Source organism: Schistocerca piceifrons, chromosome 5 (genome assembly GCF_021461385.2).
Source record: "Schistocerca piceifrons isolate TAMUIC-IGC-003096 chromosome 5, iqSchPice1.1, whole genome shotgun sequence".
Lineage (NCBI taxonomy): Eukaryota > Metazoa > Arthropoda > Insecta > Orthoptera > Acrididae > Schistocerca > Schistocerca piceifrons.
The window spans coordinates 232,528,231-232,555,782 of NC_060142.1; the positions used below are offsets into that span (position 1 = coordinate 232,528,231).

Genomic DNA, 27,552 nt, shown 5'->3' on the forward strand with positions numbered 1-27,552 from the left:
TCAAAGTAAAATAAGCAATCAATTGAAACCAGACGAAGCATGTGAAAAAGGAAGGGTACCCGTATAAATAAGGACGGAGAGCCTGACGCATAGCAATGGCTACCTGGTAAAGCTTAACTGCTAAGCTTACGACTCGAACCAAACTACGGTAGCTGTATTGTCATTCATTCGACCTAATTTGTGTCTCATATTACAATGGACCGACTGTGTTTTGATTTGGAGGTGCGGCCTAAAACTTTTCTCTCCCCTTGAATTTCGAGTCTCAAATTTCAGTTGCGGCTTAGATTTGGGAAAATTTTTTCCCCTTGATTTCGAGTCTCATTTTTCAGGTGCGGCTTAGATTCGAGTAAATACGGTAATTAGCATTACCAGTCGCACCTTATCTGAAGCTGAACGTTCTTATTCAGTTACAGAGTTGGAGGGCTTGGCTGTAATTTGGTCCTTTAAAAAGTTTGAATATTTCCTATGCGGTAAACACACAAAAGTATAATGTGACCATCAGTCCCTATCGTTTTTGTTAACTTGTAAATTTCTATACTGACGGATAGCCAGTTGGAGTATGTACCTTCAAGAATTTGATTTTGAAATAGCATACGTAAAACGAAATCAAAACATAATAGCTGATGCTCTTTCTCGACTACGACATAGCTTAGAGGAATTCAATGATCTTTTAGAGCAGGAAGGCGAAGTAAGAGCTATGTTGATGGAAGACAAAACACTCCGACCATACTATATCCACATGTGTAAACACGTGGAGCAATTTGAGCAGGAAGACACACACTGGAGTAAGGTAAGAGCAGAACTTACACATAAGTTAAAAAGGTATTTTACTATTCACAAAGGTGTTCTGTTCCATAGGAACCTTCCCGAACAAGAACAATGGTGTGTGTGTTTGCCACAGGAATATGTGGATGATTTTATGTTATACACACACACAATACTTGGGGCCATTATGGCACTGCAAAATGCACTGACAAAATAAGTAAATATTGTTATTCCCCCAATCTTAGACGAAGAGTACTGCAGGTGGTAACGAAGTGCGTTTGCCAGAAAGCGAATATTCTAAATCTCCAAACACATAGAACTACATCCCATTGTGGCTAAGTAACCTCTAGAAAAGATATCATTAGATGTGGTTGGACCCTATCCCAGAGGTAACGGGGGAGTAAAATATACAGTAGGCCTGTACGATATTTTCACAAAATACGTAAAACTGTAGGCTGAACAGAAAGTTACAGCCGGTTCGATTATAAGACAAGTGAAAGAGGATTATTTTGCAAGAGTAGGAAACCAGAAGTCACGTTAACAGATAATGCCTCATATTTCGTTGGATGTAAATGGAAAGTGTTTGTATATTGCAACCAAATCAAACACATTTTAGTATCGAAATTTCATCCCAAAGCGTCCCCCATAGAAAGGCTGTTTAAGGAAACCAATAGGTTTGTGAGGACCTATATACCTCGTAAACATAACAAGTGGATTGAATATGTCACTCCCTGCTTACAAGTTGTTAACAACCTTCCCCATACCTCAACTGGATTTACACCAAATAAGTTGATGTTCAATTGCAAACAGGTAGACGAGTGTGAAAAACCTTTACCCAAGGTAACGATACTGGAACTCTCACTTGATGATGAAATACAACAAGCAGTAGTCAACATTGAAATCTGGGGTAAATACAGGAAAGGAGTTTATGACAGAAAGCTGAAACATACAACACAGTTTTATATAGGACAAAAGGCGTTATTTAGAACACACCCCAAATCCACAAAAATTGGAAAACTGAACCGTAAGAAGCAACTCATACTCTGGACCACACATAATTACTAAAATCTCCTTTACCCATACAAAGACTTGAGAATGTTTATATATTGATGAAGGGCTTTATGGAAAATTTTTGTTCATCTTTTTCTTTTTATACGTCAAATGTGTAAATGGTAAAGTGAGTGGATGTAACAAGGAAGAATTTTACTTTTGTGTGTCTAGAGAAAATGATACTCTAAATACAATTCTTTGCCTTGCACATAGCCCAGCTGTAAACAAATAAACGAATTTGTGAAATGCACGGTAGCGCGCAATGCAATACACAACTCACCACGATATAAGTGGTATCAGAGCGACACAGTGTATGCGAATTGGGGAGCAAACTAGTCAACAAACTGCAAGCTCGTGCGCACTACACAGAGATAGCTGAAAGTGTTGGAGCACCAAAACAAACAACCCCTATGAGCTACAGCCTGCCTAGCATTTCTAAAGCCTATTGCATAAACAGGGACATAGAAAATAAAGGGAATGTCTATACTACAACTTTCTATACAATACACACGAACAAAGATAAGCTAAGGGATTATATACAATGAAGGAGATCCTAAGCTACGAGATATTTACTAAAGTTACGTTACTATATACATTATATCTATATATTTACAAATTGAAGTATTGAAAATACACGCACTAATTATATTTGAGGGGCCAGAAAACTCCTGCTGCAGGTAAAATGGTTCAAATGGCTCTGAGCACTATGCGACTTAACTTCTGAGGTCATCAGTCACCTAGAACTTTGAACTAATTAAACCTAACTAACCTAGGGACGTCACACACATCAATGCCTGAGGCAGGATTCGAACCTGCAACCGTAGCGGTCGCTCGGTTCCAGACTGTAGCGCCTAGAACCGCACGGCCATGCTGCAGGTAAACAAGTGAGTACAGTATAAGTGGCAAACTGAATAAGAGGTCGCACCACGCCTATAAGATACTTTATCTTTCAGATCTACAAGGTCAGTAGAGATGCACACGTGGCATTAAATGAGTTTGTGATACCACGACTGCACAGCACACTGAAGTAAATGTATACCTGGTTGAATGTATGAAAGAGGTATTAGTAGCCATCCAGCCACTGTACATTTATTTATGAAGGTTTAATTTTAAGTTAGTATTAAGTTTTTCTTCCAGGGAATGATGCACCAACACATCCTAAGGTGAAGAAAAACAAATGCTTGTAGAGTGTTAGGAACCATATAAAAATAAGAAAGACCGCACCACAAGACATATATAGTTATAAGTTTACGATATGTATGAATGTGATAGTGTGAAAGTATGTGTAGAAGAAACTAGTTGCAGTACATCACATATAACAATGCTGAACTGTGGTTGAGCATTACCAAATAATCAAGAGGATGAAACCAAATTACTGTGGGTATCGACTTCCCATGAAAGTGTCAAACACCTGATTCACATTGAAATTTTTATGCACATTTTTTACTTATATAAACACTGTTTTATGCTCATTGTATATAACATATAGTATTGATGATACAACTCTGCATACCTCAGCATATGAAATGATTATCCTCTATACAATGAACATAACAAATATTGAGCTGCACTTTAAACACTAAATAAGTATTTGATACGATTGGTATCATCAGCTTTAAGTTGTGTTTATAAACAACAAACCATTTTGTTCTTGGGATCACAGTTAAGTCTAATACTGAAGCATAACTGAGCACATAAATGTCTTTCTGTGAAATTTCCTCAACCCTATAGTGTTTAACTCCTTCTTGGAGAATGCTAGAGAGGCAAGGCCATGGGTAGTTATTTGAGTAGCATGTAGAATCTATTGTAGCGACTATTGTTTACTTCTTTAATTCTTTGAAACTGATAAATATGCTCCGACAAGAAGTAGCTGTGAACAGGAATGAAATGTATGTCAAATTATGTCATAAATCAAAACAGAATCTATTATTGTATGAATGTTATGTAAATAATGTAAAATCAAACAAGAGTAACAATGTAACAAAATGACAAACATACTATAATGTATATAAGCAATGATAATGGTGTGTCAGCAAACAAATAGGATAAATTTATTTTTGTAGTTGTATTTGTCCTTTTTGTTATGTGTATGGTATGTGGAAAGGACACTTCGGAAACTTTGTCTAATGCAACAGTATGAAAGACGCTCAAAAGCAAAGCGCAAAAATGTACAAAACCTGCCTACAAAGTATTAAGTGTGCGCGTGAGATACATGGGTGTGTGCATGATAAACTAAAGATGACAATACTTCGCGTAACATGAATTTTCTGTGCTCGAACAACGTCGTAAATGCAGCAAGAAACTTACCTTGTAGATGGATGTCAGATGTACGGATGGTGTCCCCACTGAATAAGTGATAGCGACAAGGAGAAATAAATTCCTCATGCCGCTGATATGGACGCCAGTTGTCACCACAGTGAGGATTTCACAAAGGGTCATGACACTGAACACGAGCTTAACGAATTTGTGCAGTGAAGGCTACTGTGAACGCATGACACGGACACACTGACTTTGTATTAAACATCTGAGAGCGAGCTTGGATGGTAACGGATGTTGAGCTGGGTGCACATACTTCGCAAGCTACACACTCGGCAGATGCTGACTGACAATAATGGGCCTATGCGGTTACAGCAAGCACTTTGTTATGAAAGAAAACTTATGTATGTAAGTGTTAAAAGAAGCTGACATCTTAGTACAAATTATAACCATATAGGATAACTCCAATGGCCAAAAAATAAAGGCTATGCCCATACCAGCTAGCGTTATGAACTCTCAAAAAGGGAAATAAGCCCGGACACCATGCACCTCCATATCATGTCAGTGCACAATAGGGGGGAGGGGGCAACTGTAATGGATCATATTATTATTATTATTTTTTCTGTCACACAAAAATAATAAGTTATTTTGTAGCAATGATAATGTTGGAATACAAACAAATCAAGTAGAGATACGCTCTCCAATTGATTAATTTCTGTATCTTTGCCTGTTTGTCTCTATAAGTGGTAGTGAGTGGATGTATTACGAGTTCCACCATTGTAATATTGTATCAAGAGGATCCGACAAGAGGAATTTGCATAAGCAGAGGAATAGCGATCCAGTATCAGCATCGTAATAACCAGCTTTATGCATAATTATGATAACGAGAAGTATGTAAATTTAAATGACGAATGCTAATAATTAAATGTATTGAATATTGAAGATCTGTTGATATTAGTGCCAGTTGAAGTTCACTCAGTATATCTGTACCTTCCAATTTCTTTCAATTATTCTGTCCAACTTTAATTATTCAAGCAGCAATTATTAATCAGTTTCCATTATATGTTATATTTTATGCACGACCCCTATTTTGCCACTATTCACCAGCAATAAGTTTGTAGGACAACACTTTCTTGATAAAAATCCTGAAACTGAGGAGGAGCAGCGTCCAACACAGGTCTGCAAGACTTGGACAAGATGAATTAATCGACTGGTAAAGCAACAAGAAAGTGACAAGCTGGTGCTCCCCTGACTGCAACATATTTCTCTGCAGGCCATAAAGTTTTAGACTTTTCCATAAAAAAGCCAGCTACATGTGAAGTTACTTTCCTTTTGGAAGAATAATTATATTTTCTGCCATAATAATTCTAAAATAAACATGGGAAAGAAACCTAAAAGATTAGTCTTCAGGTGTGTACTGCCCTTTAAGGTACATCAAACACAAATGTACCAGTAACATTGTAAATATTGGTATAAACGTCTAAGTGGCCTGACCTCAAAGTGTTAAAGAGTGGTCTAACAAAGCACACTAATGTCAACTTGGAAAGATACCTTGGGGTACCTATACGGATAAGAATTAAATACACGTGTTGCTTTAAAAAGTATTTTAAAACATGATTCAGAAATAAACAATGGTTCAGATATTCTACTGTTTCTGCCATCAGCAAGATAGATGAATAGAAGTCAGCCAAGAGAAACACGTGTAAGAGAAGTACATCACCAAACAAAGAACAATGCAAGCCTTAAGTAAGAAAGCTATCTTAGTATTTAGAAGTTGCACCCAGCCACCCCATTACACTGATCCAAGCTATGGACGGTCACCGTGCAGATGTCACTGATTTTTCACATCATGATTGCCAAGTATTTAGTTAAGCCACAGCTACTCATATTCACAGCAGACTATCATGAGATTCAGCTGGCTATGATGCAACTCCGTGCTTGTAATAAGTAAATGAGACAATGCTGAAGTAATGAATAATTTAGAACTGTATCTATAAGCATCGCTTAGCAGCAACAACTTGGATATATTTCATCCAGTGAGGTTGTGCTTGATGACGTCAAGCTTACTCTGATATATAACAGTTTTAAAGGGTGACAGGCAACAGATGTTAAACATTTGGAAACATTCATTCATAATGCTATTGTATAAGTATTTAGTTTGATCATTTCAGCTACTCAGCATTTCACCATTAAGTAACTACATACTGGTTCTGAGGATATGCACCACAGTAGAGGATGAAATATTAGGCAGAGAAACATGCCTTAACCATGGCCTACGTCCCATGAAGCCTATGTCACCAAGCATTTACATAATCAAAGACAGTGGCCATAATTCTGTTATCAGTGTAATCAAACAGAACACAAAACTATTAAAATGAACCATAATGTATTTTGTTTGCACAGAATAGCGCAATTGTGGAAAATACTAAAATCTCATCCATCAATTGCGCATCACAACAATTTTCTAGTTCTGAAACCTTTTGCTTTTCCATCATATGTGTACTCAGAAAATAATAAAAACAAATGGAATAGTAATAATAAGACTGAAAGCACAATCAAAATGTGATGTCAGAAGATATGAAAAATTCCAAGAATCAAGAAACCATGTCACATACTTACACACCAATATCCACATTGGTGACCAATACAATAAAAATGGGAATAAAGAGTAGTTAAAAGAGAACAGGAAGCACAAATTAAATGACTGCCTTGTGAGATTTCATAAAAATTCATAGCAAACACTTTATACAAAGATAATCACATCTAATCTTGGCACCAAGTGTTAGTACTTTACAAACAATTATTAAATGATGGTTCAGTAATCTCAAAACCTTCAGCTTCTGCCTTCTTTGATATTGGGATAATTATATTCCTCTTGTAGTCAGAAGGTAGGCCTATTTCTCCAGTCTCATATACAAGATGACATCACAAAGTAATGGGAATTTATGTTTTTCTGAAAAGAATCTTTATTTATTCACCAGTGTCAACACTGACCCCTTCAAAGTAATCCCCCCCACAGATAGAATACACTTGTGCCAATGCTTTTTCCAACCTTGGAAGCACTTCTGGAACTCTGTTTTCATTATGGTGTTTAGCTCCTTCAGCGATTCTGTTTTTATGTCATGAATGGTGACAAAACTATGTCCTTTCACAGTTCTCTTCAGCCTTGGGAATAGAATGAAGTCACAGGGGGCTATTTCCGGTGAATATGGTGGCTAAGGCAACAAAATAGTTTTGTTTTTTGCCAAAATATTATGAACAAACACTAACGTGTGAGTGGGAGTGTTATCATGATGCAATTTCTGCAAGTGGTTCTGGCACAATTCTGGTTGTTTACTTCGGACTGCTTCATGCAAATGGCACATAACTTATAGGTAGTATTCCTTATTGACTGTATGAGCATAAGGCAGGAACTTGGGATGCACTACCTCACTGTAATCCAAGAAAACAGTTGTGATCAAAACTATTTTTTTTTCCCCAGTCTTGGCTCTTCAGGCAGCTTGCATTGGAACAATTAGGCCTCAGTTTTGCCGTCACATCCATAGACCCATGTTATGTCACCTGTCATAACTTTCTTTAAGTTGTGGATTGTTGTCAACTTCATTCAGCAATTCCCGAGCTTTTGGTCAAAATTCAATGATTTTGAAACAAACTTTGATGCTGCACATTTAATACCATAACACTCAAAATAATTGCTTAGAATGAGCCAAAGAATGAACTGACATAATCTGCAACCTCTCTGATCATGATTCAGTGTGTTTCTACAAGATAAAAGAAGAATTTTGAAAATCTGCTTTATAAAACCCACATAATTACCCTACATACCTGGTGCAACAGTTTTGACATGCCTGGTTCTCCAAGTGTCGCTTACTCTTTCAACAGTCTCAGGTTGTTTCAGTGTAAGCAAGTCCCATTTCAATTTCCTACCAATCTGTCATTCATTCAGTTTTAGTCTGAATTTAATAACTAACAAATTATAGTCCGAGGCCACATCATATACATGAAATGTTTTATAGTCTAAAATCTGGTTTCTAAAGCTTTGCGGTGCTATGTAATCCCTCTGAAACTTTACAGTGTCCCTAGGTCTATTCCTGATATACAGCCACCTTTCATCATTCTCAAACAAGTATTTAACAATGATGTAATCGTCGTTTCTGCAGCTTTCTAGGCAGCTTCTCCTTTCATTGCTCTCCCACAGTTCATGATATCTCGTATTTCATTTTCTTCCTTTTTCTAGTATTGAAGTCCAGTCCCCACACTGCAATTAAATTTTCACCTACCTTAACCAAATGATGCCGTATTTAAATACTCTACTGGCTGGTGTAAAATCAAAATTGATACGTATCAGCTAGTTGGGTACGGCAGACATCTTAACAGTCCTCTAAATGTAGAGGAACACTACACTTTTTACACACTCAAGCACTTTCAAATTTTTCCTCTGTACCATGTGATTGGGTTAATGTACTGAGTAATTTTTCTCTCATACATTTTTTCAATGTCTTCATTACCAGTACAGCAGGTAGACATAAATACTGTTGTTGTGAGCAGTAAAGCACTCCGTCTTCAGACAACAAGTGGCCCACCGGGACCATCGGACCGCCGTGTCATCCTCAGTTGAGGATGCGGATAGGAGAGGCGTGTGGTCAGCACACCGCTCTCCCGGTCGTTATGATGGTTTTCTTTGACCGGAGCCGCTACTATTCAGTCAAGTAGCTCCTCAATTGGCATCACGAGGCTAAGTGCACCCCGAAAAATGGCAACAGCACATGGCGGTTGGATGGTCATCCATCCAAGAGCTGACCACGCCCGACAGTGCTTAACTTCGGTTATCTCACGGAACCAATGTATCCACTGCGGCAAGACTGTTGCCATGTGGTGAGCGGTAGCTTTGTGTTTGTATTGGCTACGATGAGTCATTCTCTATGCTCTTCATACTGTTTACCTACATTCCTATTTTTCCTCTGGTTATTAAACATTCAGTTTTGTATTGATAACTTTGTACTCATGTGCTAGATATCTCCTGTCACAGCACTACATTAATCCTCACTATAACTTCAATCTTCCATCTATATTTTCAAGTTATTTATCCTATCTACTCAATTACACAGTCTGACCCATCAAATGAAATTTGTTTTTCTAATGATAAGATTCCCCTGAGTAACCCCTACCCCGAGATCAGGATGTGGGACTCTTACTTCCAGAATATTTTACTTCTGAGGATGCCATCATCATTAAAATAGTTCCCTCCTGCTTTTAGTTAATCACAGTACTACACAGCTAGGCCACGTTGCCTAATATTACAAGGTCAGGTCAGTCAATATGCCAGATTGGTCACTGTAATCAATGAAATAGCTGCTACCCTCCATAAGGAACCATATGTAAGTATAGGCATCTGCAGAGTTTGCACTTATAAATGGTTGCACATACAGTACAGAAATCCGTATCAATGATACACTCAAGACAACCCATCACACTCAAGACAACCCATCACGCCAAGGTCTGTGGTTATGTGAGGGATGGAAGTTTTACATATGTGCATGCATGAAGGAAACTTGCTTACCTACACTGGACACTCAGCTCTCCTGGCACATCCTGAAACAAGAAAACTCTTAATGTCATGAACCTCACTAGCAAAAGAAACTTGTGTATGTCCATAATCACACAACAATTCAAGATTAAAAATGAAATAAAACATACCCCAACACTGGTGAGTGCCATCCGACCATCACTGTTCTGTGTTTTGTAGAGATGTTTCTCTAGAAAATTTTTCTCTTTAGACTCACTAGCCAATCTTGAACATACTTCTTGATATTTTGACTTCAGCTTCGTATTTGTATTCTGATACCACAACATCTGTGAGAACATTACAAAAAAATTAATGTTTTTTCTGTCTATGTGGAAAGACCTTATGAAAGCAATATTATTTATGAAATGAGACTGAATAATTTTGGCAGAAGAGCACAAGTTTGTATAGCCACATTTCTTGGAAAAATAATACAGTACTCTTCTTTGAGATGTACCACATTTACAACGCAATGCAAATTCCTTGTGAATTCTGATTTTACCCTTCAATGCCTGTAACACATCACAGTAGCATCTGGTCTGATGTTTTCAAGACAACCTAAATTCATTTAACAATACACCACTTATCATATTGGAAAGCTTATTACAAACCTTTCATCTAATCAAAGGTTCAGTTTCTTTCTGACTTATGGCTGTTTTCTAAACAACAGCCTGTGCAAGTTACAAAGTAGAGAAACAACTTCATATTACTTTACACAAGTTTTCATTAGACGGAAATGTTACTTTCCACAAAGATTTTGATGCAGTCCGTTATACACTGAAGAGCCAAAGAAACTAGTACACCTGCCTAATATCATTTAGGGTCCCCACGAGCAAGCAGAAGTGTCACAACACGACGTGGCATGAACTCGACTAATGTCTGAAGTAGTGCTGGAGGGAACTGACACCATGAATCCTGCAGGGCTATCCGTAAGAGTATGAGGGGGTGAAGATCTCTTTGGACAGCACATTGCAAGGTATCCCAGATATGCTCAATAACCTTCATGTCTGGGGAGTTTGATGGCTAGCGGAAGTGTTGAAACCCAGAAGTGTATTCTTGGAGCCACTCTAGCAATTCTGGACGTGTGGGGTAACACATTATCCTGCTGGAATTGCCCAACAAGTCTGTCAGAATGCACAATGGACCTGAATGGATGCAGGTGATCTGTGCCACCTGTCAGAGTCATATCTAGACGTATCAGGGGTCCCATATCACTCCAAGTGCAAACGCCCTACACAATTACGGAGCCTCCACTAGCTTGAGCAGTCCTCTGCTGACATGCAGGATCCATGAACTCATGAGATTGTCTCCCTACCTGTACACGTCCATCCGATCAAAACAATCTGAAACAAGCTTGTCCGACCAGGCAACATGTTTCCACTCACCAACAGTCCAATGTTGGTGTTGACGGGCCCAGGCGAGGCATAAAGCTTTGTGTTGTTTAGTCATCGAGGGTACATGAGTGGGCTTTCAGCTCCGAAAGAACATATTGATGAGGTTTCGTTGAATGGTTCAGACGCTGACACTTGCCGATGGTCCAGCATTGAAATCTGCAGCTGCAAAAGGGTTGCACTTCTGCCACATTGAATGATTCTCTTCAGTCGTCATGGTCCCATTCTTGCAGGATCTTTCTCCTGCCTCAGCGATGTCTGAGATTTGATGTCTTACTGTGTTCCTGATATTCATGGTACACTAGAGAAAAAGTTTTACGGGAAAAGCCCCACTTCATTGCTACTGCGGAAATGCTGTGTCCCATCGCTTGTACGCCGACTAAAACACCGTGTTCAAATTCACTTAAATCTTAATAACCTGCCATTGTAGCAGCAGTAACCGATCTAACAACTGTGCCACACACTTTTTGTCTTACATAGGTGTTGCTGACCGCAGGGCCATATTCTGCTGTCTACATATCTCTGTATTTGAATACGCATGCCTATACCACTTTCTCTGACACTTTAGTGTATACATCATGACAGTGTACTTTACAATTAATATAAGGTACTTTTCTATGACCATTTGGATATGCTTCATTAGCAGTTCTACAAAGTTGGCACCGCTGCTGCTGCTATACATCAGCCCATTCCTCCTTTCACAAAATAAGAAATAAAAATATAAGCTGCAACTTTTTCCCAAAAAGTAAAATAATTTTTGCATTCTTGGCTAATAATGGTCAGTGACATTTAGGCACAACTGGACAACTGGAGGGGGTTGGGGGGGGGGGGGGGGGGGGCTTTGGGGAGGAGGGGGGGGGGGGGCACAAGTGCAGACGCACACACGCTAAACTTATATCTTTGTGTGTGTCTTCTCTTTATTGCTTGTTGAAGGGTGGCATACTAAGCTCAGTCACGGAGCACAAATTCGAATCTAGTAAGTAATAGGAAAGAAGTACTCCACAGCCCAGTAGGTAAAACAGACTTTCCTGGGATCATTTCTGACCTCCTTCATTCAATGAAAATTTCTTCCTACTAAGCCATGTTTTGAGATTAGAAAATACAGAACGGACATATGAAGCTATATTACTTTTCCCTATACAAACTGGTAATTTTTATACCTTGAGCTTTCTTATCTGATGGTAATTTCGTAACCTTCCACACATAGCAAACCTAAAATTTTCTATCAAAACCCAGAATGTGCCAGACCTGATTATAAACTCATATTAACAGAGACACAGTGTCTTCAGTGCTGGTCCACAATGCCCATAAAGGGTCTTCGATTCAACTATAATTAAGAACTATAATTAAGAAGAAGATGACGCCAGTGATTACAGAAGTTGTTGCTAACAAAAAACCAACTGTTTCTTGTGGACAGAAGTTTCAACAGCTCTCAGTACAAGAATCTTGTTCATGACACTGTAGAGACTATTAGTATTTCATTAATATTTACAGTACTTTTCTGCTGAATGTCTTAGTTCCACATGGTCAGAAAAGCAGATCATTCCATTTTCCTGTACACAATTTTTATTACAGTCAGTCATTTTCATAATGAACTGCGACTAATGGCCTTAAGCATGTTCACTTCCAGGACTAACTGGTTGAGATATTATTAGTAGAGCATTGCTATTTATAGTAAAACTCTAGTCACAGTACAAGCATTCCATGATATTTTCATTCTTTTACATTTTTGTCTTACAATTTAAGATTGTCATGAATAGCTTAATAAAGTAAGTACCAAATTGGGGGGATGGGTCCAATTAAAACATATATGTCTGTTATTAAGTTTTATGTCATTCTAATTTCTATATACTCCTTCATTACTTTATCACAGAAACCTAATCAAATTTTACTTGCCTCTGATCCATTCCATTTATTATAACCCAGGCAGCAAACAACAACAAGAACAACAAATGATTTTTGTTGCACAAGATTCCAAATTGCCATAGAGAGCAGTATACACCCAGTTTTTTAAGGACTGCATCAATTTTTCTTGTTACAAAGCAGGCCCTTTAATTGTCAAACACCAAAAAGCACATCACATACTAATGCAAACCACCAGAAACAATGCAAGACTGAGCAAGAATAGCTGAAATAAGCAAGGAGATAAATACACAAATTCCAGCAATAACATCAAAGACTAGAGAAAACCGAACACAATAGTGAGCAAGAGCAGATATTTTAACAAATATTATGTAAAGTACAATACAGACCAAGAAATAAAATGTGTTAATGGATAAGATATGAGATTTTGTTACTGATGAAGGGTGTAGTGTGACTATGTAAGGAAAGATTCACTGTTTTAATTTCCACCTACATCTACATCCACATCCATACTCCGCAAGCCACCTGACGGTGTGTGGCGGAGGGTATCTTGAGTATCTCTATCAGTTTTCCTTTCCATTCCAGTCTCGTATTGTTTGTGGAAAGAAAGATTGTCAGTATGCCTCTGTGTGGGCTCTAATCTCTCTGATTTTATCCTCATTGTCTCTTCGCGAGATATACGTAGGAGGGAGCAATATACAGCTTGACTCTTTGGTGAAGGTATGCTCTCGAAACTTTAACAAAAGCCCGTACCGAGCTACTGAGCGTCTCTCCTGCAGAGTCTTCCTCTGGAGTTCTATCATCTCCGTAACGCTTTCGTGATTACTAAATGATACTGTAATGAAGCGCGCTGCTCTCCGTCGGATCTTCTCTCTCTCTTCTATCAACCCCATCTGGTACGGATCCCACACTGCTGAGCAATATTCAGGCAGTTGGCGAACAAGAGTATTGTAACCTACTTCCTTTGTTTTCGGATTGCATTTCCTTAGGATTCTTCCAATGAATCTCAGTCTGGCATCTGCTTTACCGACAATCAACTTTATATGATCATTCCATTTTAAATCACTCCTAATGCCTACTCCCAAGTAATTTATGGAATTAGCTGCTTCCAGTTGCTGACCTGCTATATTGTAGCTAAACGATAAGGGATCTTTCTTTCTATGTATTCGCTGCACATTACGCTTGTCTACATTGACATTCAATTGCCATTCCCTGCACCATGTGTCAATTCGCTGCAGATCCTCCTGCATTTCACTACAATTTTCCTTTGTTACAACAACTCGATATACCACAGCATCATCCTCAAAAAGCCTCAGTGAACTTTCGATGTTATCCACAAGGTCATTTATGTATACTGTGAATAGCAACGGTCCTACGACACTCCCCTGCGGCACACCTGAAATCACTCTTACTTCAGAAGAGTTCTCCCCATTGAGAATGACATGCTGCGTTCTGTTATCTAGGAACTCTTCAATCCAACCACACAATTGGTCTGATAGTCCATATGCTCTTACTTTGTTCATTAGACGACTGTGGGGAACTGTATCGAATGCGTTGCAGAAGTCAAGAAACACGGCATCTATCTGGGAACCCGTGTATATGGCCCTCTGAGTCCCGTGGACGAATAGCGCGAGCTGGGTTTCACACGATCATCTTTTTCGAAACCCATGCCGATTCCTATAGAGTAGATTTCTAGTCTCCAGAAAAGTCATTATAATTTAACATAATACGTGTTCCAAAATTCTACAACTGATCGACGTTAGAGATATAAATCTATAGTTCTGCACATCTGTTCGACGTCCCTTCTTGAAAACGGGGATGACCTGTGCCGTTTTCCAATCCTTTGGGACGCTACACTCTTCTAGAGACCTACGGTACACCGCTGCAAGAAGGGGGGCAAGTTCCTTCGCGTACTCTTTGTAAAATCGAACTGGTATCCCATCAGGTCCAGCGGCCTTTCCTCTTTTGAGCGATTTTAATTGTTTCTCTATCCCTCTGTCGACTATTTCGATATCTACCATGTCATCTATGCTACAATCTAGAGAAGGAACTACAGTGCAGTCTTCCTCTGTGAAATAGCTTTGGAAAAAGACATTTAGTATTTCGGCCTTTAGTCTGTCATCCTCTGTTTCAGTACCATTTTGGTCACAGAGTGTCTGGACATTTTGTTTTTATCCACCTACCGCTTTGACACAAGACCAAAATTTCTTATGATTTTCTGCCAAGTCAGTGCATAGAACTTTACCTTCAAATTCAATGAACGTCTCTCGTATAGCCCTCCTCACACTACATTTCGCTTCGCGTAATTTTTGTTTGTCTGCAAGGCTTTGGCTATGTTAATGTTTGCTGTGAAGCTCCCTTTGCTTCCTCAGCAGTTTTACTAACTTGGTTGTTGTACCATGGTGGCTCTTTTCCATCTCTTACGATCTTGCTTGGCACATACTCATCTAATGCATATTGTAAGATGATCTTGAACTTTTTCCACTGATCCTCAACACTATCTGTACTTGAGACAAAACTTTTGTGTTGAGCCGTCAAGTACTCTGAAATCTGCTTTTTGTCACTTTTTCTAAACAGAAAAATCTTCCTACCTTTTTTAATATTTCTATTTACGGCTGAAATCATCGATGCAGTAACCGCTTTATGATCGCTGATTCCCCGTTCTGCATTAACTGTTTCAAACAGTTCGGGTCTGTTTGTCACCAGAAGATCTAATATTTTATCGCCACGAGTCGGTTCTGTGTTTAACCCAGTCTATATTCGGCAAATTAAAATCTCCACCCAGAACTATAGCATGGTGGGGAAATCTACTTGAAATATTTTCTAAATTTTCCTTCACGTGCTCTCCCACAACTGCTGCTGAGCCAGGGAGCCTATAGAGACATCCAATTACCATGTTTGACCCTGCTCTAACCGTGACCTTCACTCACATTATTTCACATTTCGGATCTCCATCAATTTCCTTCGATACTATTGCACGTTTAATCGCTATAAACACGCCTCCCCCCTCACTGTCCAGCCTGTCTCTGCGGTATAGATTCCAATTTGAGTTTAGAATTTCATTACTGTTTACATCTGGTTACAGCCAACTTTCGTCCCTAGTACTATGTGGGCATTGTGACCGTTTATTAATGAGAGGAGTTCTTGGACCTTTCTATAGACGCTCCTGCAGATTACTATTACCACATTAATATTGTTATTCCCTGTTGCGTTTTGCCTACTACTACCTTGTCGCATCTCAGGAGGCGTCTTGTAGGGCGTAGGGAGGGAATTCTCTAACCTAAAATACCCACATGTGCACTCCACATGTACTCCGCTACCCTTGTAGCCGCTTCCTGTGTGTAGAGCACGCCTGACCGTAGGGACCCTACATTTCTCCACCCGATAGTGGACCTAAGCAATTTTTGGTAAAATGACTTAATAATATGCAATACGTGAAATGTGGATTAATGTACATTTAACGACTTTTATTACTCTGTAACATTGTTATATTTTGTAAGGGGTACTACTACTGGTGGTGGTATGACTTCGTACATTGTACCTCTTATGCACTGCCAATTATGTATAATTCTTGAATCTGAGCACATCTTTTCCAGTGGGGGCATTGCCTTGCTCTGACATTCAACAATGCCCACACATTACTGGTCACATGTCAGAATGAGAAGTGGGAGTCATTTGAGTTTTGCAAGGAATGGTTGAGTGCAATGAGCCTCAGCAAAATTCTTTGAAAACTTTGCTGATGTGATGAAATATGAGTATTCATTTGGTTTATTCACAGAGGGTGTGCATAATTACACACAAAATCTGGGGATAAAACATTTTCATTCTTCGTAGCATTTGATGGCAGGATATATTTTTCCATTTTCCAATCATATTTATGAAGGCTACCGTGGACAGTCAATGTGAAATATTTGTAAAAGCAATACAGCTAAGGCAAACTTTAGTTTAAAGTGAAATAAATTTAGCTGTTAATATGAGCACACTTGGGTCTAGGCATTGTTAGAAAGAGTGTTACCTGCATAATTGATGAACAAAGTAAGACAGTATGTGCTATTATCCATTCAAAGCAATAATTTTCCAACTAAATGTGAGGAACTTTAATATTAGTGAAGTGCAGAGGCATGTATTCCTTTAGGCACCACGATTTCGCACAAAATGCGTTCTCTCTGTTTTCCCTTACCCCTATGTGATTGCCGAAACTAAACTGTTGAAGTTGGCAGTTACAGTTGATGATCTTGACGGGACATGCCCCTGCAATTTTTTGTTAACAAGTAAACTATCTGAGAGGGCCCCCATGATAAAAGTAAGTAATTGTAGGACAATGAAACTTTGTGGAAACATTTGTAAGGAGTTTTTTTTTTTTTTTAGGGCGCACAACTACAGTGGTCATTAGAACCCAGACTAAATTATGAATGCACCGCGAGTGTGAAAACACCAACTAAAAAGGACAACACTATAAAAAGGAACATTAACAGGTAAGGGATTAAAAGGAAACAGCATAATCAAATGTCCTTAGACAGGTTTGTCAAGTGGATAAAACGAAGAACGCGAGCGCTGCTCCTGGGTCAACCGCTAAAATTTCATCCAGAGTACATGGCAGCCCAAGATCAATGCGCAGTGTATTAAAATTCGGACAGGATGTTAAAAATGTGGCATACCGTCAGCAATTGCCCACATGGGCAGAATGGCGCCAGCGCAGCCATCAGCAGATGGCTGTGGCTGAACCAGCAGTGTCCAATCCGTAACCGGGCCAAAACGACATCCTCCCACCGAGAAGGGCGTGAAGAGGTCGTCCAAGCCATGGGGAGAGGTTTCAAGGCCAGAACCTTGTTTTCAGTAAGTGTAGACCAATCGGCATGCCACACGATAAAATGCGCTGACAAATGACCTTGCTAAAATCACATGAAGGCACACAAAAAGCTGTCCGAGACTGGAGGACCGCAGCCTTGGCCGCGGCATCTGCAGCTTCGTTCCCAGGGATACTGACATGGCCAGGAAACCACATAAAGGTAAACGGAGAACCGTCGTCCACCAGCTGCTGAAAAGAGCATTGGATCTGGTGCATGAAAGGGTGAACCGGATACAGATCACTGAGGCTCTGGATGGCGCTCCGGGAATCAGAGCAGAATGTCGGTGGCGGCGGATGTAAAGAACAGCCTGACAGAGGGCAAATAGCTCAGCTGTGAAGACCGAACAATGGCCAGGGAGCCTGTTTTTGAAACTGTGTGCCCCGACAATGAAAGAACACCCGACACTATCATTGGTCTTAGAGCCATCTGTATAAATGAAGATCGTATTAATGAACTTTGAACGAAGTTCGACACACTGCAAGCGGTATACCAAAGCTGGGGTAACATCCTTTGGGAGCGAGCTGAGGTGAAGGTGAACGCGAACCTGAGCCTGGAGCCAAGGGTGGCGTTTGGCTTTCGCCCACTCTATAGGTTGCAGGGAGTGGAAAATCAAGTTGCTGAAGGAGGCGACGAAAGCGAACTCCGGGGGATAGTAGGGCAGATACATACAACCCATATTGACGGTTGAGAGAGTTGTCAAAAAAGGAACGATAAGACGGGTGGTTGGGCATTGATAATAGCCGACAGGCATAACGACAAAGCAGTATATCATGCCAGTAGGTTAGTGGCAATTCACCGGCTTCAGCATGAAGACTCTCGACGGGACTAGTATAGAACGCTTCGATCGCAAGACGTAAACCCCAGATGATGTATATAGTTGAGGCGGCGTAAGATGGACGGCTGTGAAGAGGAGTATACAACGCTCCCATAATTCAGCTTTGAGTGGACGATCGACCGATATAGGTGAAGCACGACGGTTCGATCCGCTCCCCATGATGTACCGCTGAGAACAAGGAGGACATTTAGGGAACAGGTACAACGGGCAACCAAATAAGACATGTGGAGACCAGCTAAGTTTCCTGTCAAATGTAAGACCTAAAAATTTTGTCGTCTCCACGAATGGGAGAGCAACGGGACCGAGATGTAAGGACGATGGGAGAAACTCTTTGTAGCGCCAGAAGTGAATACAGACCGTCTTCTCGGCAGAAAAACTGAAGCCATTGGCGACACTCAAGGAGTAAAGATGGTCAAGACAATGCTGAAGACAGCGCTACAGGAAACATGCACGCTGCGTGCTGCAGTAGATGGTAAAATCATCCACGAAAAGGGAGCCTGATACATCAGCTGGGAGGCAATCCATTATTGGATTGATTGCTATGGCGAAGAGAGCGATACTCAAAACTGAGCCCTGTGGCACCCCATTCTCCTGGCGAAAGGCATCGGACAGGACAGAACCTACACATACCCTGAACTTTCGATCCATTAAAATTGCACGAATAAAAAGAGGGAGGCGACCGCGAAGGCCCCATGTATGCATGGTGTGGAGAATGTCCGCCCCCACCCTCCAACAGGTGTCGTAAGCCTTCTCCGAATCAAAGAACACAGACACTGTCTGGCACTTCCGCAAGAAGTTATTCATAATGAAGGTTGACAAGGTAACCTGATGGTCAACAGCAGAGTGGCCCCTACAAAATCCACATTGTTCATTGGTAAGTAGGTGTCGAGATTCGAGCAGCCAAACCAAACGAGAGTTAACCATTCGTTCCATCACCTTACAGACACAGCTGGTAAGGGATATGCGTCGATAACTGGAAGGCAAGTGCTTGTCCTTCCCCGGCTTAGGAATCGGGACGACAATAGATTTGCACCACCATCCTCTGCCTGTTTTCGGGGGAGGAAGGCAGGGTGGTAATGAGCAGAGCTCGAGAGGAAGGCAGGGTGGTAATGAACGGAGTTTGAAACCTCTGTGAAAAATCAGCCAAAGGCATTGGAGACATCCTCAGGGGCCACAAGGATGTCATTCGTGACCGTCAAGCCAGAAACTGGTCAGTGGACCTTAGTGCCAGATAGCCGGCGCAGGCTACCACAGACAACAGAACAGGGATTAAAACTGTTGAAGGAGCTTGTGAAAGCAGCCCAGCTGGCTTTCTTAATAACACGACGACACTGCGCACGTAATCGTTTATAATTAATACAATTCAGGGGCCACAAGGATGTCATTCGCGACCGTCAAGCCAGAAACTGGTGAGTGGACCTTAGTGCCAGATAGCCGGCGCAGGCTACCACAGACAACAGAAGAAGGATTAAAACTGTTGAAGGAGCTTGTGAAAGCAGCCCAGCTGGTTTTCTTTAACAACATGATGACACTGTGCACGTAATCGTTTATAATTAATACAATTCGCCATCGTAGGGTGGCGTTTAAAGGTGTGTAAAGCACGTATAGTGTCTCTACGTGCTGCGGTCCACCAGGGGACCGGTACACAACGTGGAGAAGAAGTAGTATGAGGGATGAAATATGCAGCAGCAGTGAGAATGAATTCCGTGAGGTGTGCGACCTGACTATCGCAGCTTGCGAAGTTTTGATCCTGAAATCTCGCCCTGGAAGAGAAGAGCCCCCAGACTGTTTTGGAGATGTTCCATCTAATTGAGCATGGAGATGGGGTATGTTGCAGGAGATGGATAACACAAGGGGAATGGTCGCTCGAATACGTATCAGAAAGAGCGTACCACTCAAATCGATGTGCAAGTTGGGTAGTACATATAGAGAGGTCTAAATGGGAATAGGTGTGAGTTGTGTCCGAAAGAAAAGTAGGGGTGCCAGTATTGAGGCAGACAAGACTGAGGTAGTTGAAAAGGTCTGCTAACAGGGAGCCTCTCAGGTAGGATGCTGGATAACCCCAAAGGGGATGGTGGGCATTGAAGTCTCCAGTCAACAAAAATGGTGCAGGTAGCTGAGCAATAATTTGCATCATGTCTGCCCTAGTAACGGCAGACGACGATGGAGTGTAAACAGTATAAATGGAAAATGTGAAAGTAGGGAGAGTAATTTGGACGACAACTGCCTGCAGATCAGTGTGCAATGTGAAGGGATCGTAGTAGATATCACCCCGGACCAGCAACATAACCTCTCCATGAGATGGAATACCTACCACAGGAGGTAGGTCAAAACGCACAGAGAGATAGTGTGTCAAGTCAATACGATCGCATGGGCGTAGCTTCGTTTCCTGGAGAGCTACTACGAGTGGACAGTGCAAGCGTAGCAGCAACTTTATGTCCTCTCGGTTGGAGCAAATGCCGCGAACATTCCAATGAAGAAGTGCCATCGTGAGAAGAAAAAGAAAAAGGAGAAGCAAGAAGGGGTCACCTCGAAGGCCGCTGAGGGCCTGGCATCGAGCGAGCACTACTGTCACTATCAATAGGTGGAGAGTCGTAGTCCATTTTTTCAATAGGTTCGTCGGCCACCATGTTAAGATGGTCGGGAGGGGGAGCTTCCTCCGCCGGCGAACGGCCAGATGTTCGGCTACCAGTGGTGCGGCCAGGCGAAACGGATGACGGCCTGGGGCAGCAACTGCCGTGTGGCGCAGGAGAAGAAACGCGCCATGGCGGAGAAGGAGAACTTTTCTTCCCCTGAGCCTTCTTGGAAGGTCGTTTAGTCGAAGTACTGGTCGATGGCTGGGAGTTCGGGGTACGTAAGAAGTCTTCACAGGACGGTTCCTTCTGACTTCTGGGTCTTAGTCTTGGCAGAAGCTGATGAAGGTGCTTGTGTTTAGGGGAGACGGGAGGAAGAGGAGACGTTGATGGGGTGATCTTAGCACTGGCCGAACGGATGACTGTAGCGCTAAAGGTCAGATCACATGTCTGCATCGATACCTCACTGGTAGTCCGAGGAGAGTCGAGGACGGTACTGTATTTCCCCACTGGGCGCAGCGTGGGCTTCCTACTAGCAAAAAGCTTGCGAGCAGCCGAGGTGGACACTCTCTCTTTGACCCAAATTTCCTGTATACACCGTTCATCCTTGTAGATGGGACAGTCGTGAGAGGATGCTGCATGGTCACCCTGACAGTTCATGCAAAGAGGAGACGGAGGGGGACAGTCACCCTCATGGGCATCCCTGCCACAAGTGATGCATTTAGCCGCATTAGAACAAGACTGGCAGGTGTGGTTAAAATGCTGACACTGGTAGCAGCGCGTAGGTGTCTGGACATAGGGCCTGCTTTGATGTGCGACGGCAACTGAACACTATCAAAGGTAAAGAAAAGCGTCCGGATCAGTACAAGATCATTGTTGACCTTTTTCATGACCCTATGGACAGCTGTCACGCTCTGCTCAGCAAGGAAAAACTGAATCTCCTCGTCAGTCAATCCCTCGAGTGATCTAGGAGATACCACACCACGCGACGGATTCAAAGTGCAATGAGCCTCCACCCGGACAGGGAACGTGTACAGGAGTGTGACCCGAAGGAGTTTTTGTGCCTGAAAGGCGCTCTCAGTTTTGAACAACAAGGTACCGTTACGCATCCTGGTACAAGACTTGACAGGTCCGGTTATGGCATCTGCGCCCTTCTGAATAACGAAAGGGTTGACAAAGGAAAACTCCTTTCCGTCCTCAGATCTAGAAACTACGAGGAACTTTGGGGCAGGTGGTAGTACTTTTGTCACTGGTGGCTGGTCAAGTTTCCGTTTTTGGGCAGAAGTCGAGAGAGAAGAAGAAGAAGAAGAGAAATCCATCGCGGACGAATTCCCCATGATTGCCAGCATCTCCGATGGTGTGCTCCTTCCTTGTGGGGACCCTCTCAGAGGATGCTCCTGCCTCAGGTGAATGTTTACACCCCAGGTCACACCTCCCGAGAAACGGATGAAGGGACCAATTGGCATGGTCGGAAGGTGTCAGCTTGGGGAAATCACCCCTCCCCCGGGCCTGGCCTTTACCAGGGGATACGCACGGGCCCTACTTGTCTATCCAGGGTGGAGAATTACGCTTTACCCCGTCACTGGCTACACATGCAAATGTGTGTGTCGGCCTTCAGGTACGCACAGGAATGAAAGAAGAATAGGAAAAAAGAGGGAGAGAGGGAGAGAAAGGACAGACTGTCTCAAACACCGAGGTGGAGATCATAGCATGGACAAGAAGACAAGGAGAAGAAGGCAAGTTAAAAAGTAAGGAAGACAGTGAGAGAGGGAGAAGTACAAAGAAAGGAAACAAAGGAAGGAAGAAACAAGAATAAGTGAAAAACCAAAATGAGCACAAATGCAAGTCGTTGAACCGTCCGTCTCCAGATGCAGGCGCAAACTACCCCCTTGAGGGGGAGGGACGCCGGCAGGAATACCTCGGGCCTATTCTTACCCCGGACCCGCATGGGGTTGTGTAAGGAGTGTGGCAGAGAAATAATGAATAAACTATTGAAAGAATCAAATTTTAATTTCCACATGAGAGGGTAACATTTGTTAATAGCATATCATTTTCACTTTACAGATAAATGTTGTCCAGTGTGATGACCATCTGCATCCACGACTCTTTGGAATCACACTGGAGATACCATCTCACAACCGTTTGCAGCGCTTTTCAAACAGCAGGCCAAGGAATATGGCTTATGCTCTGCTTTAATATCACACATTGTGTTCAGCATTCTGAGCCATGGTATGGTAACTTCAACAATTGTGGGTGGTGCAACTGGCCATCAGCCTCTGAAGCAGCAATTCCTAAATCACCAGTTAATTCACACTTCTGAATCACCATCTTCAACCTCAGTGTAAAAATAAGACCTGACTATTCTTTTACTGCACTGATACCCATGAAGAGCAGCAGCACTATTATTTTGAAAAATAGCATTAGAAGTAAAGCCCTGTGGACTTCTCCCGACTCATGTTGACTGTTTATGTCTACAACAAAAGGCAGAGTGATGAAAGTGACCCAGCCCGGATTTCATTCCACAACATTCTGGTTTGCTGCCACAAACAACACTAGTCTCTCAAGTTGTGGTGACTGTTCACTACGTGCAATGGTATCATTCTCACTACTTAACTTGAATTCATCATAATTCAGACAATTTATATGAAATATTTATAAACTATATACAAAAACATTCCTCATGAATCAATTTATCTATTAGCAAGAACTGGATCAAAATTTTACAGCAGTTCCAGCAATTACCCTGCATATAAAGATGGACATGAGCAAGTGAATTCAATTTATACACTACTGGCCATTAAAATTGCTACACCACGAAGATGATGTGCTACAGACGCGAAATTTAACAGACAGGAAGAAGATGATGTGATATGCAAATGATTAGCTTTTCATAGCATTCACACACGGTTGACGCCTGTGGCGACACCTACAACTTGCTGACATGAGGAACGATTCCAACCGATTTCTCATACACAAACAGCAGTTGACTGGCATTGCCTGGTGAAACGTTGTTGTGATGCCTTGTGTAAGGAGGAGAAATGCGTACCATCATGTTTCCGACTTTGATAAAGGTCGGATTGTAGCCTATTGTGATTGCGGTTTATCGTATCGCGACACTGCTGCTCGCGTTTGTCGAGATCCAATGACTGTTAGCAGAATATGGAATCAGTGGGTTCAAGAGGGTAATACGGAACGCCGTGCTGGATCCCAACGGCCTCGTATCACTAGCAGTCGGGATGACAGGCATCTTATCCGCATGGCTGTAACGGATCGTACAGCCACGTCTCGATCCCTGAGTCAACAGATGGGGATGTATGCAAGACAGCAACCATCTGCACGAACAGTTCGACGACGTTTGCAGCAGCCATGGACTATCAGCTCAGAGACCGTGGCTGCGGTTACCCTTGACGCTGTATCACAGACAGGACCGCCTGCGATGGTGTACTCAACGACGAACCTGGGTGCACGAATGGCAAAACGTCATTTTTTCGGATGAATCCAGGTTCTGTTTACAGCATCATGTTGGTCGCATCCATGTTTGGCGACATTGCGGTGAAAGCACATTGGAAGCGTGTATTCGTCATCGCCATACTGGCATATCACACGGCGTGATGGTATAGGGTGCCATTGGTTACACGTCTCTGTCACCTCTTGTTCGCATTGACGGCACTTTGAACAGTGGACGTTACATTTCAGATGTGTTACGAGCTGTGGCTCTACCCTTCATTCGATCCCTGCAAAAGCCTACATTTCAGCAGGATAATGCACAACTGCATGTTGCAGGTCCTGTACGGGTCTTTCTGGATACAGAAAATGTTTGACTGCTTCCCTGGCCAACACATTCTCCAGATCTCTCACCAAATGAAAACGTCTGGTCAATGGTGGCCGAGCAACTGGCTCATCACAAGACGCCAGTCACTACTCTTGATGAACTGTGGTATTGTGTTGAAGCTGCATGGGCAGCTGTACCTGTACATGCCATCAAGCTCTGTTTGACTCAATGCCCAGGCGAATCAAGGCCGCTATTACGGCCAGAGGTGGTTGTTCTGGGTACTGATTTCTCAGGATCTATGCACCCCAATTGCGTGAAAATGTAATCACATGTCAGTTCTAGTATAATATATTTGTCCAATGAATACCCGTTTATCATCTGCATTTCTTCTTGGTGTAGCAATTTTAATGCCAATAGTGTATGTATGCAGATGACTGGCTTAAATCCTTTAACACATTATGTTACAGTTAAAACTACAGGAATTTCAGATTGGTTCTCCCATGTGTAATATGTCTATGTACCAGCTGTTTCCATCCAAACAGAAATCTAAAGATATTGTACTTTCAGGTGTAGGGATGAATGAAACATGCGTGATATTTTTATGGTATCACTTGTGACAACTTACGATGATGATGTTTCTTTTTACGAGGATCTTTTGTTGGGGATTTCAAGTTTATTTCCAGGTTTTTAAAAACTTTTGACATTTTTTGAAAAAAATATAGTGGGGTGAAATGTAAAAGGTATTTCTATCAATGATGGCATGCCAATAAATTGTTATCTTTACACATCACAAGTTCTCTAGAATTTTCAGAGCTCTTTTCCAGCTGCAGCATTATCCTGCTGTCACATTCAAGAATGCCCATACACATGGAAAATACGTGGTGGTGGTGGGGGAATCCCGGATTTTTTCCCCTGTTAAAAAATGAACTTTTTCTCAGGTGAAAATACTCTTGTTCACAGGTCAAAATACACTGCATTACTGGTGAAAATATTTTTTTCTGTGTTAAATGACAATATACTTCCCCTTGGGGCAGTAAAAAATATCAATCCTTTGAATTGTGAAGGTTTTCTACACCCAGAATAGAACTTCCCAGCTTTATGGAAATGAAACCCAGCAAAAAACGATACATTTTGGAAAGATCTTTGATGTACAGCAACATTTACAATGCAAATTTTTTATTAAAGTATAAACACGATTCCACCAAATGCAGTATGGGACCTTCCAAAGCGGTGAAATCTAGATTGTGACGTACTTTTGTCAGCCAATCATATCTCATGCGACATGATCTCGCCAGCGAATTATTGCAGATATTAATGGCATAGGATACGTGATGTAGTCAGCCAGGAACATTTTCAATGTCAAGTAGTGCAAACACACAAATAGGAAAAGTTAATGGTTTAAATTGATATTACATAGTACAGCTGCAAGAAAAGCTAAGCTTTCACATCTAATATTAGCTGTCAAAAGTTTTGTACTGCTTTATCCGAGGGTGTAGTTGGCAGAATCACAAGCACACAATTTATTAAACTGCAGCAGACGAATATTTTCGCCAAGCATGATTCTACATTTCACTGCTCTGCAATGAGCATTTTGTAGTTTACCTGGCTGAATACATGTTCTGTCAAGCACTGACTTTTCCATATAAAAGCCAGTTACATATGCAACTGCTCAAAAATTCACTATGAACCATTTTGTGGATAGTTATATTTTCTACCAATTATTGCATAGTTTTTAATCTATGAAAGAAGTGAAGTAAATAAAAAAGGTAACTTCAAAACTTTGTCTTTTTTAGCGTGTTATCCTTTAAGATCTATCAAACACAAATGTGTCGCTAAAATTTTAAATAATGGTATAAATGGCTGATCTTCTAGGACCAAAATTTTTTAATTGATTGATCCTCAGCGTTAAGTTTTGAATGAGAGTATGATTCAAGAAATTCATTGATGATTCTCAAGTGTAACACAATTCATATCAGAATTTTGAAAAAATGCTTCTCAAACCACCATTCACAATAGTTTCCACAACCTATGAGAAATGTACACAGGTGTGACATCGCACTCATCAAAAGGAGGCCCACAAGGAAGACACATCAAAAGCAGTTTGTTGTTAGCAAGTACTGTGTAGTCTTTGACACATTTTGCATTATCTTTGCAAATGAAGTTTTATTTTGGTGTTATTCTCTTTTTTATGTTTTATTGCTGTAGTATTATTCTACGTAGCAGGCTAAAGTAAAATTCTTTGTTAGAGTATCTGTTCTTACCAGTCACAATTCCAAAGAAGTCCCAGGTTTATCTCAAATGACAAAATTCCTGGGCTTTTCCCAGTTGTGCTGGGACATATGCAACCTAATATACCATCCATTACATGCCAGGGACAGCAGTTGTCGTCAAGGTTTCCATGGAATGGTCGCAGGCAGTGAGCCAAAACTATCTGAACACTTTGTTGAAGTGATGAAATATGATTATGAAAGCTTTCCATAAAGCAACACAAAGTAATTATTTGGTTAATATGTTAAGGACGTACATAATTACCTAATAAATTAGTGGACAAAACAATGTTGTGAGTCAGTCTATAATGTCCGTTGGCAGAAGATGATGATATTTGAACAACTATAAAGGCCACTTTCGACTGTC

General features: G+C 41.3%; 1 protein-coding gene across 3 annotated transcripts in view; it reads right to left on the bottom strand.

Moving 5' to 3' along the window:
* LOC124798027 (myosin-9-like) overlaps positions 1-27,552 on the bottom strand; it is a 242,792-nt gene that overhangs the window by 88,747 nt on the left and 126,493 nt on the right. For all 3 annotated transcript variants that reach the window (XM_047261240.1, XM_047261239.1, XM_047261241.1), the window contains exons 12-13: positions 9,769-9,924; positions 9,632-9,663 (exon numbers count right to left, since the gene is read on the bottom strand). In XM_047261240.1, coding sequence (XP_047117196.1) covers positions 9,632-9,663; positions 9,769-9,924 — 188 coding nt within the window. The remainder of the gene's footprint in view (positions 1-9,631; positions 9,664-9,768; positions 9,925-27,552) is intronic.